The following is a 16,062-nucleotide window of genomic DNA, read 5'->3' as shown; positions in this document are numbered from 1 at the left end:
AGGAAAGGTCTTGGCCTTGATTTCCCCGGAATGCTGAGTCTCTGGAGAAATTTGCTTCAACAAAGTTTTGGATTCAAACTGGTGATCCTGAGATGACATGCCCCAGTCCTTGGGAACTTTGAAATGAAATGCCCCTGAATGATGGACTTTTGAAGTTATGTGACTTTGCTGATGCCACTTTAAGCTCTTTGAATGATTTCCATTGTTGGAACTTCCTTGATGGAAAGTGCTTATTTACAAATGAAACTATTCTATTCAAAATGGTAATTTTAATGCGACGTGCATGCAAGTTTTAAAAACAAATCATTTATTGAAATGAAACTGCGGTATACGATGAATAGATCCCAATGAGGATGCAATGGAAGTTTGAAATTCAAGTTGTGAAAGATGATGTGATATTGTGGTATCAAAACAAATGATTAGCAAATATTCAGGAGTCAGGTTAACGCAACCTTGCTTTAGTTATGCTTTCAAAAGAAGCCTTGCTTCAATTAGGACTTTTGAAGGTTGTAACGTGGTCAGGTTCACGGTTTAAGAAACAAAGGATATAGGCTCAAAAATTTTATTTTTAACCCACCCATTCTTCGTGATGTACTCCAGTCCTAAGTTCAGTTAACTCTTACAAGTATTCGACTTCCAAGAGAATTTGCAGACGATGTTTGAGAACCAATGAGTTCTAAGGTGGCAGTCACCTATTCTTCTTTGACAGTCACACAAGTTTGTTCTTGCTTTTGACAATGATCTTTTGATCTCTTTTTTTTTTTTTTGACTTTTGTATCCTTATTATTTTTGCCTAAGTCTCCTTTTTAGGTTTTGACTTAGCGGGCTTTTCTTTGATTTTTTTTTTGTTTGAACAACTTGTGTGACATTTGTTCAATGATGTGAGAATTTGAGATTTGTGACTGCCTTATTACTGTTCCAAGGGAAACAACCGTTGTAAGCTTTGGATGTTCACTACTACTTCGACATTGTGTACGAAGAGAGGATGCGGTTGAACCTTTGGTCGGGAATGGTTCCCATGAAATGCTCCTCTTGGAAATCAGATGCATTAGTCATTGTAACTGAACAACTACCCTGCCCCAGGTTTTGATTAAGGGTTTTGATTTCGTGCAGAAAGAAAACACCTACTTCTAAGGATCGAAGGGGTTAACGAGGGACTATCATCCTTATACCTCCAGTGTTTGGGGATTTGAAAGAATGCCTGTACATCATCAACAAAGTCTTATTTGAAAGCACACTGATGCAAATTGGATATCCGTTTTTCATCATACTCCCTCAAATCTTGCTTAGACAGAAAGTTGATAAAGAAAATGAAATGGAAAAGCACAATTTTTGTATTTTTTGAATTTGTGTAAGTGATACGGAAATAAAGAAAGAGAAACACGTTATGATTGATTCAAAACAAATGCAATGCTCATTTCATTAAAATTACGATTAAGGATTACAGAATTCAAATGCGACAAAACACAGTACAAACAAGGAAAATTAAGAAATGAAAAAGACAAAGGCCTAGTAACTATCAGCAGCAAGGATGAGCTTTCCCGTCTGATATATGGCTTTAGGAACATCCCTTTTGATTCGACACTCAATGGGGTAGGGGATTAGTGACCACATTCGGATTAATATCTCGGAAGGTGAGCATCTTGCTCTCGATCAGGTCTTGAACCTTCTCCTTCAGAACCCAGCAGTCTTCAATGGAATGACCAACTACTCCGCTATGAAAAGCACACTTAGCATTAGGATTATATCCTTTGGAGAATGGTGGCGTTGGAGCTTTGGTTGGCCTAGGAGCTATCAATGACTGATGGATTAGCGCAGGCCACAATTCAGTGTAAGTCATTGGAATTGGGTCGATACGGCGAGGCTCCTTTGGTGGATCTTTCTGAGGCCTATTCTGATTCTGTTGAGCATTCTGAGGAGCACTTTGTGAAGCATTCTGATGAGAAGCGTTCCATGGTTGTTGATGCGATGGCATTGGGATGTATGGTTGTTGATGTTGAGCAGCTGCAACATGTGGATACTGATAGTAAGGCATGAATGGTGCTTGTGGATAAGTTGGAACTTGATAAGGTTGTGGATTTTGAGGTCCTTCACCACTAGTCACAACAGCATTAGTTTCACCTTCTTTCTTTCTATGGAAGTTTCCAGGGAATCTCTTTGTTTGGTTGTTATTGGAAGATTCAGCAGCATTGACAATCTTGCCATTTTTCAAGCCTTCTTCGACCCTTTCTCCAATAGTGACCAGGTCAGCAAAGCTAGAAGAGACACTTCCAATCATTTTCTCATAGAAAACTGGCTGCAAGGTATCCATAAACATACTAGTAAGCTCTTTTTCAGCAAGAGGAGGTTCGACTTGAGCAGCTAGCTCTCTCCAGCGTTGGGCATACACTTTGAAAGTTTCCCTATCTCTCATGGTCATAGTCTGAAGTTGTCTGCGATCAGGGGCTAAGTCCATGTTGTACTTGTATTGTTTCAGGAAAGCTTCACCCAAATCTCTCCATGTTTGGATATGATCCCTCTTCAAACTCATGTACCATTTCAGAGAAGCTCCAGCTAAGCTATCTTGAAAGATGTGGACGAGCAATTTGTCATTGTTGGCATAGGCGGCCATCTTGCGAAAGTACATAGTCAGATGATCTTTAGGACAAGTGTGCCCCTTATATTTCTCGAACTCAGGGACTTTGAACTTTGCAGGCACAATCAAGTCAGAAACTAAACAGAGGTTCATGGTGTCAAATCCAAAAATGTCATTTCCTTCAACAGCTTTCAACCTTTTCTCGAGGACATTGTACTTTTCTTTCACTTCCTCCACCTCGTGGTTGTGTTCTTGATCACCACATTCGGAATCATCAACATGATAGACAAAAGGAGGATTGTTGAAAGTAGGTTGAACAGTAGTGTGAACAATCGGTGACTGTTCAGCGGCGACTGGTATTGGTGCAATTTGTTGCGCAGAAAGTCCTACTCCCAAAGTATTCGCGAATGGGGGAGTATAACCAGGTGGTAAACCAAATTCTGGCCAGGTAGAAGGTGGCCTCTGAACGGGAATGGGATCCTCAACAGCTTCGGAGACTTCAGCTATGACAGTTCTTTGGGGTTCAGCATCCCTAGCTATTAGCACTTGCATCATCTCAGTGAGCTTGGTGATGCTTCCCTTCAACTCGTCGATTTCCATCCTAACTTCCATGTTGTGTTGCTCTTGGTCAGCCATTCTTTTTCGAGAGACACTACGCGTCTGATAAGGATGTCGGGGAATCAACTTGCCTTGTTAAACTGTCGGAGGAATAGATGTATGAGTACTGGATTGAGATGCAAATGAATGCAGATGCATGATGATTTTTTTGTTTTTAATGCAAAAATGAATGCCATATCATATCATGCATGATCCACAAGTAATGGACTTTCAATCAATTGGATACAGAAAAATTCAAATTATTTGGCACACAGTGGCTCACCACAGGATAGTTCTAAGGTTTTTTTTTTTTGACAAGGTTCTAGACGCGGTTCTCAGAGTTACAAACTTCTTTTGAAAACTCAGTCATCTAGTAAATAACTTACCACCCAACTGTGTTTTCAAATGAAGTCTATTCTGAGTGTGGTTTTCGCACTTACCCACAGTAATAGTTACGTTACGCAAGTTGGGTGCGAAACCACCATTTCCTAAAAGTCATGGTTTTAGAGTTTCTCTAAAGGTCCCTAGAGTCGGCGGTCCGAATTGGAAACATCATAGCCCAAGTAAATAACTTACTTAGTCACAAACATCTCCTCAAAGGACCTACTCCAGGCGGGGTTTTAGTACCTCCCATTTGACACTACGTCAAGCGAGTTTAATACTACACCACCATCTTATCTTACGCGTCACTCGAGCTCGGGTGTAGAGCTTTTCCTCACAAGAGACGAATAATCAAAAGTTCCAACCACGACGATGAGCAATCAAATAACGATAAAATAAATGCAATAAATAAGCAAGTAAATAAAGCTAACAATAATACAAGAAAAACTAAACTAGGGTTGACTCTCTTAGGTAGTCCCCAGCAGAGTCGCCAGCTGTCGCGGGTCAAAAAATCATCGCCACGAAATTTGTATCGAACAGAGTCGCCACCAAATTTTATTTATTCCAATGGGAATGGGAAAATATTGATAAAACCTACAAATGAAATGAAATGGATAAAGATGGTCTTCGCAACCAAATTTGGGTTCGGGAGTCGGTTAAGTAAGGGGAAGGTATTAGCACCCCTTACCTCCATCGTACTCGATGGGACCCATTTAGTTATTCTTGTGATCGATTGTTAGTCTATTTATCTACTTGCATTCTAATTATTATATGGACAGAAAAGAAACGGGATTTGGGTTTTTTATTATTGTGCTCGCCAAGACATTTGAGTCTTATGCTTCAAGTCAAATTCCTTCATTTATATTTTATATATTGATTTCATTTCTATGTATTTCAATTGAAATTCCTTCGTTTCTCCATTCAAGTCCAATTCCTTCATTTATATTTTATATATTGATTTCATTTCTATGTATTTCAATTGAAATTACTAAGTTTCTCCATTCAAATCGAATTCCTTCGTTTCTCCATTCAAGTCCAATTCCTTCATTTATATTTTATATATTGATTTCATTTCTATGTATTTCAATTGAAATTACTAAATTTCTCCATTCAAGTCAAATTCCTTCATTTATATTTTATATATTGATTTCATTTCTATGTATTTCAATGGAAGAATCAGAGCGATTGTAGTTCTAAGAACTACGAATTTGTTAATTGATTTTACGGGTCTAATCGCACTTGGGCGGGAAAACAAGTTTTTTGAATGTGGTTCGCACTTGGGCGAGATTTGCACTTGGGCAAAGAAGAGATGAGTTTGAATTGAAATTGTTTTATGAAAAAGTGGAATTCAAGCATTCAAACAATGGCTTAACGGCCATCGCCTAAAATACCTGAAAGAACATTTGCTAAATTGAGCTTGATGAAGTTTTTTAATGGGATACAAGCATTCAAACAAAGGCTTAACGGCCATCGCCTAAATGCTTGAAAGAGCAACTTGTACAGGTACGTACAAACCCCTCTTGGGTGGTGAAAGAGATTGAAATGATGAAAATTTTGAGAAGTCCTTAATGAGATACAAACATTCAAACAAAGGCTTAACGGCCATCGCCTAAATGTTTTAGAACAACTTGTACAAGTACGTACAAACCCTTCTAATTTCATCCATTAGGACTCAACTCAATTTGATTGTAAAAAAAAGCAAATTTTGATTGAAAAAAGGAACTTGGTATTGACCAAAGTTTGTTATGAAAAGATTCGCACTTGGGCGAGGAAAGGGATTCGCACTTGGGCGAAGAAAAGAACGATTTGATGAGTTGAAATTGTTTTTAGTGTTTAATAAAAGAAAGAGGCAAATCGAGTTTGAATGAGTCCTTAATGGAATCTAAGCATTCAAACAAAGGCTTAACGGCCATCGCCTAAATGCTTTAGAACAAATTGTACAAGTACGTACAAACCCTTCTTTTCATCCATTATTGACAAAACTCGACTCGATTATTAAAACATTTTTTTGAGATTTTTGATTGTGACCAATGAAGTTTGAAAAAATACTCGGTGTTGACCGAAATTTATTGAAAATTATTTGAGTGAGCTCGATGTTGGATCGAGAAAGTTTATTTGAATGAAAATTATTATTTTGAGGTTTTGAATTTATATTAAAGAAATAGCTAAACTAAAACTTATATTAAATTGAGATGGGGGTGTGAATTTGAGGAGGGGCGTAGGACCCTTGTGAGATTAAGCCCAAAGTTGTTTTGTTTTTTTTTTAAAAGAAAATGAATTCAGATGGGCCAAAACCTCCATGGTCCATTTACATATGAAGCATCGCATGAGGAGATTTAGACCAAACCGAGTCATGAAGATTCGGCCCAGATGGCCAAAATCTCTAAGAAACCTATCCACCTCTCTCAATCGCTCCCTCTCGGTGCTATCTCTCCGCTCTCTCGATTTCTTTCATTTGGAAAAAACAAATTGTACCAAACAAACTCACCGATTTCGCATCTCTCATGACTCTCGATGCTCTCTCTCACGGTCCAAACAACAACATCAAACATGACAAACAATATTAATACCCTTATCCCCACAAAACCCTAAATCCCTAATTCTCATTAAGATTCGGTGATTACATGTTACATGGAAGAATTTAAATGCAGAAGTTTAAACAACCTGATGGAACGAAACGGAAATCCAGGTACTTGCCTTGCTTGCTTATTTTCCTTTGCTCTCTGATTCTTCTTCTTCTTCTTCTTCTTTGTTTCTGGATCCGCGGTGTGTGTTGTTATGTTTGTCGTATGCGTTGAAGTTGTCTCCTGCGAAATGTTGTGTTATTGTGTTGTTCGTACAGATGAGTGTAGGTTAGCGGTTTTGTGTATGAATGGAAGGTTTGAGGTTATGGTGAGTTAGTGTTGTGGATGAGTGATTGAAGAGAGTCAGATTAGGTTGTGTGTTCTAAATTGAAGGGTTTATCTGATGAGGGTTTATGAGGGAGTATGGTTTGTGAGTTGTGATGATGGATTTGAATGAGGTTAAGCGAAGGTGTGTGAAAGGGAGTTTTGACGTTTGGTGTGTAGTTGAAAGAAAAGTTTAACAGAGGTTTCTCTTTTCGTTTTTCCCCCCTCTTCTATGTTGCTGAATGTCTGTTTATATAGAATATAAGATTAGGGTTTGGATGAAATTTGGGGGGAAATTTGGTGTAGTATTTGAACAATTGTGGCAATCTGTTTCTATGATTTTTTTGTGCAGGTTTGTGTGGCTATTTCTGTGCAAATATTGGTATCCTATATGCAGGTTTTGGACTATAATGGAGGCAGCAGGTTGGTGGAGCAGAGCAGCAATATGCAGGCTTTGAGCAGAATTTTTGTTGTCTTGCAAGGCTGGTGATAGTGGTCCGTCCGTTTCTGCTCTTGAAGAAACAACAACAACAATTCTTTTTTTTTATCTTTTATCGTTTTTTTTTGTAATGGGCCCATTGTGGTGTTCTCAATAATTAATAAATAAATAAATGGAAACAAATCATATTTATGCAAGAATTATGTGGTCCTCTAATTTAAAATGATGAAACAATTAAATAAAAATTTAATTATTAAACTAATTTAAATAGATTTTTTTTTAGAAAAGCAAACTAATTTATTAAAAGGTACATGACAACAAGAAAAGAACAAATGATAAAAAAACGACTTCAACATGCAAGAAAATGAAATATAAGATGACTAGGATGCAAAAATTATTAATTGAAATGATGAGGAATGGATCGTGATTTTCATATTGATTTGAAATTTAAAATGCAATGTGAATAGTGCAAAATTGATCGACGCTAATGCAAATGAATCAGATGAACAAAAACTTAGGTCAAAATTTAGGGTGCGACAAGTGTAAGATTGACACTGTCGATACTTCTTGTTCTAATAAATATTGTTTTATACTTAGCAGAACAATGGCCGGAAGAGGAGGAAGAAACGACTACGCGATTGCTGAGGCTCTCGGTATGATTGCTGATGTGTTGGGAGGGAATGCCAATGGGGCTGGAATTGGTGCTGACAGACAGCTGAACAGTTTTCAGAGGAACAACCCTCCGTTGTTCAAAGGCACTCACGATCCCGAAGGCGCCCAGAAGTGGCTAAAGGAAATTGAAAGGATCTTCCGGGTGATTGATTGTGACGAAAATCTGAAGGTGAGATATGGTACTCACATGCTGTCTGAAGAAGCTGATGATTGGTGGATGGCTAGTAGGGACGAACTGCAAGCTGCAGGTGTTGCAATCACTTGGGCTGTGTTCGAGAGAGAATTCTTACGGAGGTACTTTCCTGAGGATGTTAGAGCCAGGAAAGAAATTGAATTTTTGGAGCTGACACAAGGTAACATGACCGTGCTAGAGTATGCGTCCAAGTTTGTTGAACTGGCAAAGTATTATGTCCACTACAATAATGATGAGGCTAGCGAGTTCTCGAAGTGTGTTAAGTTTGAAAATGGTCTCCGTGATGAGATTAAACAGGGTATCAGATACCAGAGGATTCGCAGGTTTGTCGATTTGGTTGACTGCAGCCGAATCTTTGAAGAGGATAATATTAAACTGAAGTCGTCACACTCTCGCGAGTTAGTCGACAGGAAAGGGAAAAAGCATGTGGATCGTGGTAAGCCATATGGTAAGGGTAACCAGAAAGCTGGAGGCTGGAAGAAACCTAGTGGGGGAGACTCTAGTGCCCCTATTAAGTGCTTCAAGTGTGGAGAACCTGGACATCGCATTCACGAGTGCAAAAGTGAGGAAAAGAAGTGCTATAGATGTGGAAAGGCAAGTCACATTGCTATTGAATGCAAAGGGAACACTGTAACTTGTTTCAACTGCGGGGAAGAAGGTCATATTAGTCCTAAGTGTCCTAAGCCGAGGAAGAATCAAGTTGGTGGTAAGGTGTTCGCCTTATCTGGTTCAGAGACTACTCCAGAGGATCGGTTGATTAAAGGTACGTGTTTTATCCATGGCACTCCTTTAATTGAAATAATAGATACTGGAGCAACCCACTCGTTTATTTCATTGGATTGTGCTAAACGCCTGAATTTGGAAATATCTGATATTAATGGAAGTATGATCATTGACACTCCTGCGTCGGGTTCAGTGACTACTTCGTTTGCTTGTTTGAACTGTCCAATTGATATTTTTGGTAGAGAATTCGGAATGGACTTAATGTGCCTTCCGTTGGAACACCTCGATGTGATCCTGGGCATGAATTGGTTGCAATTTAATCGGGTTCATATCAACTGTTTCACGAAGACGGTTATTTTTCCTGAAGATGTCAGTGTTGAGGATTTAGCAATGACGACTAGACAAGTGGACGAAGCAATGAAGGACAGGGCTGCCGTGTTTATGTTGATTGCATTTATGGAAGTGAAAAAGAAAGCGGTGAGTAGTGACTTACCGGTAGTATGTGAATTTCCAGAAGTTTTCCCAGAAGATGTAAGAGAATTACCGCCAGAGAGGGAGGTGGATTTTGCTATTGAATTAATTCCTGGAACTAGTCCTGTGTCGATGGCACCTTATCGTATGTCAGCATCGGAATTGACTGAGTTTAAGAGTCAATTGGAAGAGTTACTTGAGAAGAAATTTATTCATCCTAGTGTCTCACCGTGGGGTGCACCGGTGTTACTAGTGAAGAAGAAAGAAGGCTCAATGAGGCTGTGTGTGGATTACATGCAACTGAATAAAGTTACTATCAAGAATCGGTATCCATTGCCGAGGATTGATGATTTAATGGATCAACTGGTTGATGCGAGCGTGTTCAGCAAAATTGACTTGAGGTCGGGATATCATCAGATTCGGGTGAAGAGGGACGATATTCAGAAGACGGCATTTAGAACAAGGTATGGCCATTACGAGTATACAGTGATGCCATTTGGAGTAACTAATGCACCGGGAGTTTTCATGGAGTATATGAATAGGATCTTCCATCCTTACCTTGATCAGTTTGTGGTGGTATTTATCGATGATATTCTAATATATTCTAAGAGTGAAGAAGAACATGCAGAGCATCTAAGGGTGCTATTAGAACTACTGAAGGAAAAGAAACTTTATGCGAAACTGTCAAAGTGTGAGTTCTGGCTAAGTGAAGTAAGCTTTCTTGGGCATGTAATTTCTAAAGATGGTATTTCCGTTGACCCAACGAAAGTAGAAGCAGTATCTCAATGGGAAGCTCCGAAGTCAGTTTCCGAAATCCGTAGTTTCCTTGGTCTTGCGGGTTACTATAGAAAGTTCATTGAAGGTTTTTCAAAGTTAGCATTGTCGTTAACTAAGTTGACTAGGAAGGGTCAAGCATTCGTCTGAGATTCGAAATGTGAAGAAGGATTCCAAGAGTTGAAGAAGAGGTTGACTAGTGCGCCGATCTTGATTTTGCCGAATCCGGAGGAATCTTTTGTTGTATATTGCGATGCTTCGTTGTTGGGATTAGAAGGTGTATTGATGCAGAATCAACAGGTAGTCGCTTATGCGTCGAGACAACTCAAAGTGCATGAGAGAAATTATCCGACTCATGACTTAGAGTTGGCGGCAGTGGTATTTGTGTTGAAATTGTGGAGGCATTATCTATATGGTTCAAGGTTTGAAGTATTTAGTGATCACAAGAGTTTGAAGTATCTCTTTGACCAAAAAGAGCTGAATATGAGGCAAAGAAGGTGGTTAGAGTTCCTTAAGGATTATGATTTTGGACTTAATTACCATCCGGGTAAAGCAAACGTGGTTGCCGATGCTTTGAGTAGGAAATCCTTGCATATGTCTATGCTGATGGTAAAAGAATTGGATTTAATTGAACAATTCAGAGATTTGAGTTTAGTATGCGAAGACACTCCTGTCAGTGTTAAGTTGGGAATGCTGAAGCTGACTAGTGGTATTCTTGAGGAAATCCGAGAGGGTCAGAAGACTGATGTAGAGTTAGTTGATAAGTTGACTCTGATTAATCAAGATAAAGGAGGTGAATTCAGAATCAACGAGAATGGTATAATGAGGTTTGGTAATCGTGTTTGTGTTCCTGATGTTGCCGAATTGAGAAGAAGCATTCTTGAGGAGGGACATCGTAGCGGATTAAGTATTCATCCTGGTGCTACCAAGATGTATCATGACTTAAAGAAGCTGTTTTGGTGGCCTGGAATGAAAAAGGAGATAGCTGAATTTGTCTATGCTTGTTTGACTTGCAAGAAGTCGAAGATTGAGCATCAGAAACCGTATGGAGCTATGCAACCGTTATTTATTCCGGAATGGAAGTGGGATAGTATATCTATGGATTTTGTTTCAGGTTTGCCGAGGACGGTGAAGAATTGTGAAGCTATTTGGGTTATTGTGGACAGGTTGACAAAGTCTGCTCACTTTATACCAATGAGAGTGGATTACCCGATGGAGAAGCTGGCTCAATTGTATATTGAGAAGATAGTGAGTGTATTCCTTCGAGTATCGTGTCAGATAGAGATCCAAGGTTTACATCCAGATTCTGGGAAGGTTTGCAGAAGGCTGTGGGTACTAAGCTGAGATTGAGTTCTGCTTATCATCCGCAGACGGATGGACAGATGGAAAGAACTATTCAATCACTAGAAGATTTGTTGCGTGCTTGTGTGTTGGAAAAAGGCGGTGCTTAGGATAGTTATCTATCCTTGATCGAATTTACTTACAATAATAGTTTTCACTCGAGTATTGGTATGGCTCCGTTTGAAGCTTTGTATGGTCGGAGGTGTAGGACGCCTTTATGTTGGTATGAATCTGGCGAAAGTGCTGTGATTGGGCCAGAAATTGTTCAGGAGACAACAGAAAAGATTAAGATGATTCAGGAGAAGATGAAGACTTCTCAGAGTCGTCAGAAGAGTTATCATGATAAAAGAAGAAGGACACTTGAATTTCAAGAAGGAGATCATGTGTTCTTGAGGGTGACTCCTACGACTGGTGTTGGTAGAGCACTGAAATCAAGGAAGTTGACTCCGCGTTTCATTGGTCCATTTCAGATTACGAAGAGGGTTGGAGAATTGGCGTATCGTATTGCGTTGCCATCGACGCTTGCGAATCTGCATGATGTATTCCATGTGTCGCAGTTGAGGAAATACATTGCTGATCCATCTCATGTGATCCAAGTCGATGATGTACAGGTGAAGGATAACATGACAGTTGAAGTTTTGCCTATGAGGATTGAAGATCGAAGGCTGAAACAATTGCGTGGCAAAGAGATAGCACTGGTCAAAGTAGCTTGGGGAGGACCAGCAGGTGGGAATGTGACTTGGGAACTGGAAAGTCAGATGAAGGATTCCTATCCAGAGTTATTTGCCTAAGGTATGTTTTCGAGGACGAAAACTATTTAGTGGGAGGGAGTTGTAACACTCCATTTATTTTCATAATTTAATTTAATTAATTTAATTGAATTATGGGGAATTATTTGGAATTATGGAAGATTATGAGGAATTAAGCAATTGGGCTTGAGTTGTGGTTAGTAAGGAGGGGGTGCATTGGTAGGCCCTATTACTAATTAAAATAATTTTATTTCATTTTAATAAAATAGAAGGAGTTGTGGAATAGAGAAGATTATAGCATTTTGGAAAAGAGTCTGAATGTGAAAAGAGAAGAGGGGCGGAGAAGTGCGACAAGAGGAAGAGCGAAGAATCAACCTTCAGGTAAGGGGGGACTCTTCCGTTTATCTTCTATTATGGGGTTATAGGTAGTATGATAGAATTGATCATGTTAATCGTACCAATTGAGTTATGCTTAGGTTGTAGAAATGTTAGGTTTTGGGAGAATTGATTGGTAATGATTGTGTTGATCATGTATGGTGTTAATTGGATGATTTAAATGTAGTATGATGTGTTATAATCTGTGTTTGTTTCACCGTATGCGAAATCTGGTTGGAATGAGATTGGTTTGGTAATGACTTGGTGAAGAAGGGAAAAATCGCAGGCTGTTTTCTGCGATTCGGAGTTCTGGAAATCGTCAGTTCGCGCCGCGTCCAGTAGTTGGCGCCGCGAACTGCTTGGCAGAAAGCCAGGAAGTTTTGTTGTGTTCAGTACGCGCCGCGAGCATATGGCTGCGCCACGAAGGCGTACTTCTTTTCTCATTTCGCGCCGCGAACACATGTTCGCGCCGCGACGTGCTTGGCAGAATGTTGGGGATTTTTGACTCGCTCAATTCGCGTCGCGAACCAAGGTTGGCGCCGCGTGCTGTTGGTGACAGGCCATTTTGAAAAGTTTAAAAATGTGTAACTTTTAAACCGTAAACCGGATTTTGGTGCCGTTTCGAGCATGGTGAAGCTAATCAGATAATTTACATAATAAAATGGTGTTTTGAGTTGTGACTCGAAATTATTTAAAATACTCAATTTTATTTGGTTGTGGTGGTTTATGCTTACAGGTACACTAATGAATGTTTTACCTGTATGATGTTGTGGTTGTAACCGATGTTTGTTATACATGTATGGATGGTATAAAATATGTGTTTTTACTATGGTTGAGGAATAGCATGATTGTGTATGGCTAATGATTATTGTATTTGATGATTATGACATTTGGTTGATTTATGTGGGTGATGAGCATGTTATGGTTGATACATGCATTCATAATCATTATGTGGCTGGTCCTTGACGATGGTAGATCAGTGGTAGCTAATTCCCATTGTGAGGAATTAGTGAGTGGGTGTTACCGTATCCTTGACGATGGTGGGTTGGTGAGTTGGGTTATCCCAGATTTGGTACCACATGCATGTAGTTGCATTGCATTAGGCTGTTTGTGCTATTATAACATGAATGGAAGTTTGTCCAATGTTGTAATATGTGTTGATTGGTTGTTTGCTTACTGATTGTATGGTTTGAATCTGATCGTAACTGTGATTGGGTGAATGGCATGTGAAACGATATTTTATTATCTATATCTTATAACATTAGTTAAATGTGAATGAGACTCACCCTTACTGTTGTTATTTTTCAGATTGAGGAGTAGCTCTTGTACTTGGTGAGGATTAGCTCGTCAAGTAGTTCGTTAGAGTCAGTTGGGTCTGTGTCATGCTCTGGTCGTGTAACACTGGGGACGTTGTTTAGAGTTATTTGTGGAACTCTTTTTATTTCAGTATTTTATTATGGTGGTGTTTTAAGTCTATGACTTTGGATGTTGCATTGTTCAGATGTTAAATATATTTCCGCTGTGTTGACATGACGATCTGAATGATATTTGAGTTTAACGTTCCTTTTTATGGCATGACATGAGTATTATTTTAATTATATGGAAGTTGTAATGCCCTTTTCATGTTTTACTCTGATTATTGTTTAATATTTATGCGGGGTATTAGAAGGGTGTTACAATTGGAATAGTGCAGCCACGTCATTATTCTTGCATTTTTATTTTCAAAAAATTAATGACAAAATTAAAAATCATTTTCTATTTATTAAAAATATTTTTTAATTAAGTATAATTGGAATATAAAATACTCTCAAATCTTCTTCTTGTTCCCCTAAACCTTTTTCTCATAAACTCATCGTCACCTATTTTTTCTTTAACAAACAACAACATAAACAAAAGAGGGAGATCCTTCTTAGTCTTTATGATGTTATCATGTGAAGAAAAACAACAGCAACATTATTCATCATTTTTTTGTTCCACACTTTGTAATCTCATACATCATAAACAAGAGACTATAATAATATTCAAGACTAATATGAATTAAAAAGGTGGAAAAGAAATAACAGGGGCGGTTACTATGAAGATAACGACGGAGACGAAGAATGCCGATAATGGTGCGGGGTGGTCCGGGGTGGCGGCGCCGAATTTTTTTTCAGAATTCAAAATTTTTTACATCAATGTGTTCGTCTCCTCACCCTCGTTACAAATTCGGAAATAGATTTTGAAAAAGACAAAGGGAAAATAGTAGATCTACGAGCAAAGTTTGAAAGTTCTAAGTTTAAAAACAACAATATTATCACAGGAATCGCAAAAACAAAGGTGAATGTGGTGTCAGGACAAGATTCTCAACCTTCTGATATTGAAAAAATGAAGAACAACAGTGGAAATTTTTCCAGTACGGTGGAGTTTTGTTTCCAGAATATTCTCTTTTTTCCTTTAGTTTCTGTCTGTGAATCCCCTTACTAGCGAACTCCTTTTCTTTTTTATATTGAAAGAATTTTGGCTGAGCAAATCAATTTTAATTAATTTCATTTATGATTGATTGATTTAATTTAATTAGGGTGAAATTTGGAATTATGAGTGATTGTTTTTGGAAATATTTTGTTGAAGGAGATTTAGGTTATCACTTTGTGACTAAATGTGTGAATTGGAACTAGTTTATGAACGTGATGCAATCTGATTCAATTTTTGGAATTGATTTTATGGAAAAAAAGAAGTGACTATGAGTTTATGGGAAAAAGGTTTAGGGGATGAAGAAGAAGATTTGAGAGTATTTTATATTTCAAATATACGTAATAAAAAAAATAGTTTTAATAGATAGAAAATGATTTTTAATTTTGTCATTCATTTTTTGAAAATAAAAATGCAGGAATAATGATGTGGCTGCACTATTTCAATGCCATGTCATTAGTGATCCAGACAAGTGGAGGGGGACCCAAAAAATTCCAAAAAGAGTAAAGTTGAGGGACCAGAAAGCTGAAAAAAATGGGGGTTTAAAACATTAAATACTTGAAAATAAGAGGACCAAAAAAGCATTTAAGCCAAACATATATCTTTAATTATTAGAATAAAAAATATTATTATAATCTTATAATATCTCTATAAAATTATAAATATCTTATAATATCTCTTAGACTATTATAAATATCTTATAATATATTTTTATATTAATTTATATGGTCTCCAAATTAATAGAAAATATTCTAACATTAATGAATGGATTAATGAACTGAACCGACCGAGTTCGATATCCGTGAACCGCTCGGACTAGACTACTTTTTGACTTTCTGACAATCTCAAAACATGTTTTCTTTCTCTTCATCAACAAAGGTTTTAGGCATACTTCAATATGAAAAGTGATGGACCGACCAAACCTACTATATATATATATATATATATATATATATATATATATATATATATATATATATATATATATATATATATATATATATTCATCTCTTTGATGAAAAATACCAAGTTCTCCACCTATAATATAGGTTACGTGTAGTTAAGGTGGCAAACAGGCATTTCCACCCCATTCAGGCCCACCCTATAAAAGCTAAAAAAAAAACAGAGCAAAACTGAAATAGTTTAGGGTGCGAGACTAAAATCTTGACCCGCTTTGCATAAAAATGAGAGTGGGGCGGGCCCGTAGACATTTCGTCATTTAAGCTTAAAAATTACAAATGGAATTTCAATCATTTGCAATGGTCTCATTCTCATCATATGAGTAAAGCAAGTTACTCTTGCAAATTATGCTGTACAATTTTAAGTTTTGGTATTGTTGCCAGAAAATCCCCCACAAGTGTTCTATTGAAAATACAACAGTGATGCAAAAACAATATAACAGAATGAAGAACACTTATTATTTTGATTGATCATTA

General features: G+C 37.9%; 1 protein-coding gene across 1 annotated transcript; it reads right to left on the bottom strand.

Moving 5' to 3' along the window:
* Positions 1-1,585: 1,585 nt before the first annotated feature.
* Positions 1,586-3,211, bottom strand: LOC131658889 (uncharacterized). The gene has a single exon (XM_058928139.1). The coding sequence runs from the start codon at positions 3,209-3,211 to the stop codon at positions 1,586-1,588; it is 1,626 nt and encodes a 541-aa protein (XP_058784122.1).
* Positions 3,212-16,062: the final 12,851 nt, after the last annotated feature.

This window comes from Vicia villosa, linkage group LG3 (assembly GCF_029867415.1).
Source record: "Vicia villosa cultivar HV-30 ecotype Madison, WI linkage group LG3, Vvil1.0, whole genome shotgun sequence".
Lineage (NCBI taxonomy): Eukaryota > Viridiplantae > Streptophyta > Magnoliopsida > Fabales > Fabaceae > Vicia > Vicia villosa.
This window is presented reverse-complemented; position numbering and strand designations above follow the sequence as displayed.

Bases quoted from the DNA above. Each gene is read 5' to 3' on its own strand.
- LOC131658889 (XM_058928139.1), bottom strand. From the start codon at position 3,211: ATGGCTGACCAAGAGCAACACAACATGGAAGTTAGGATGGAAATCGAC.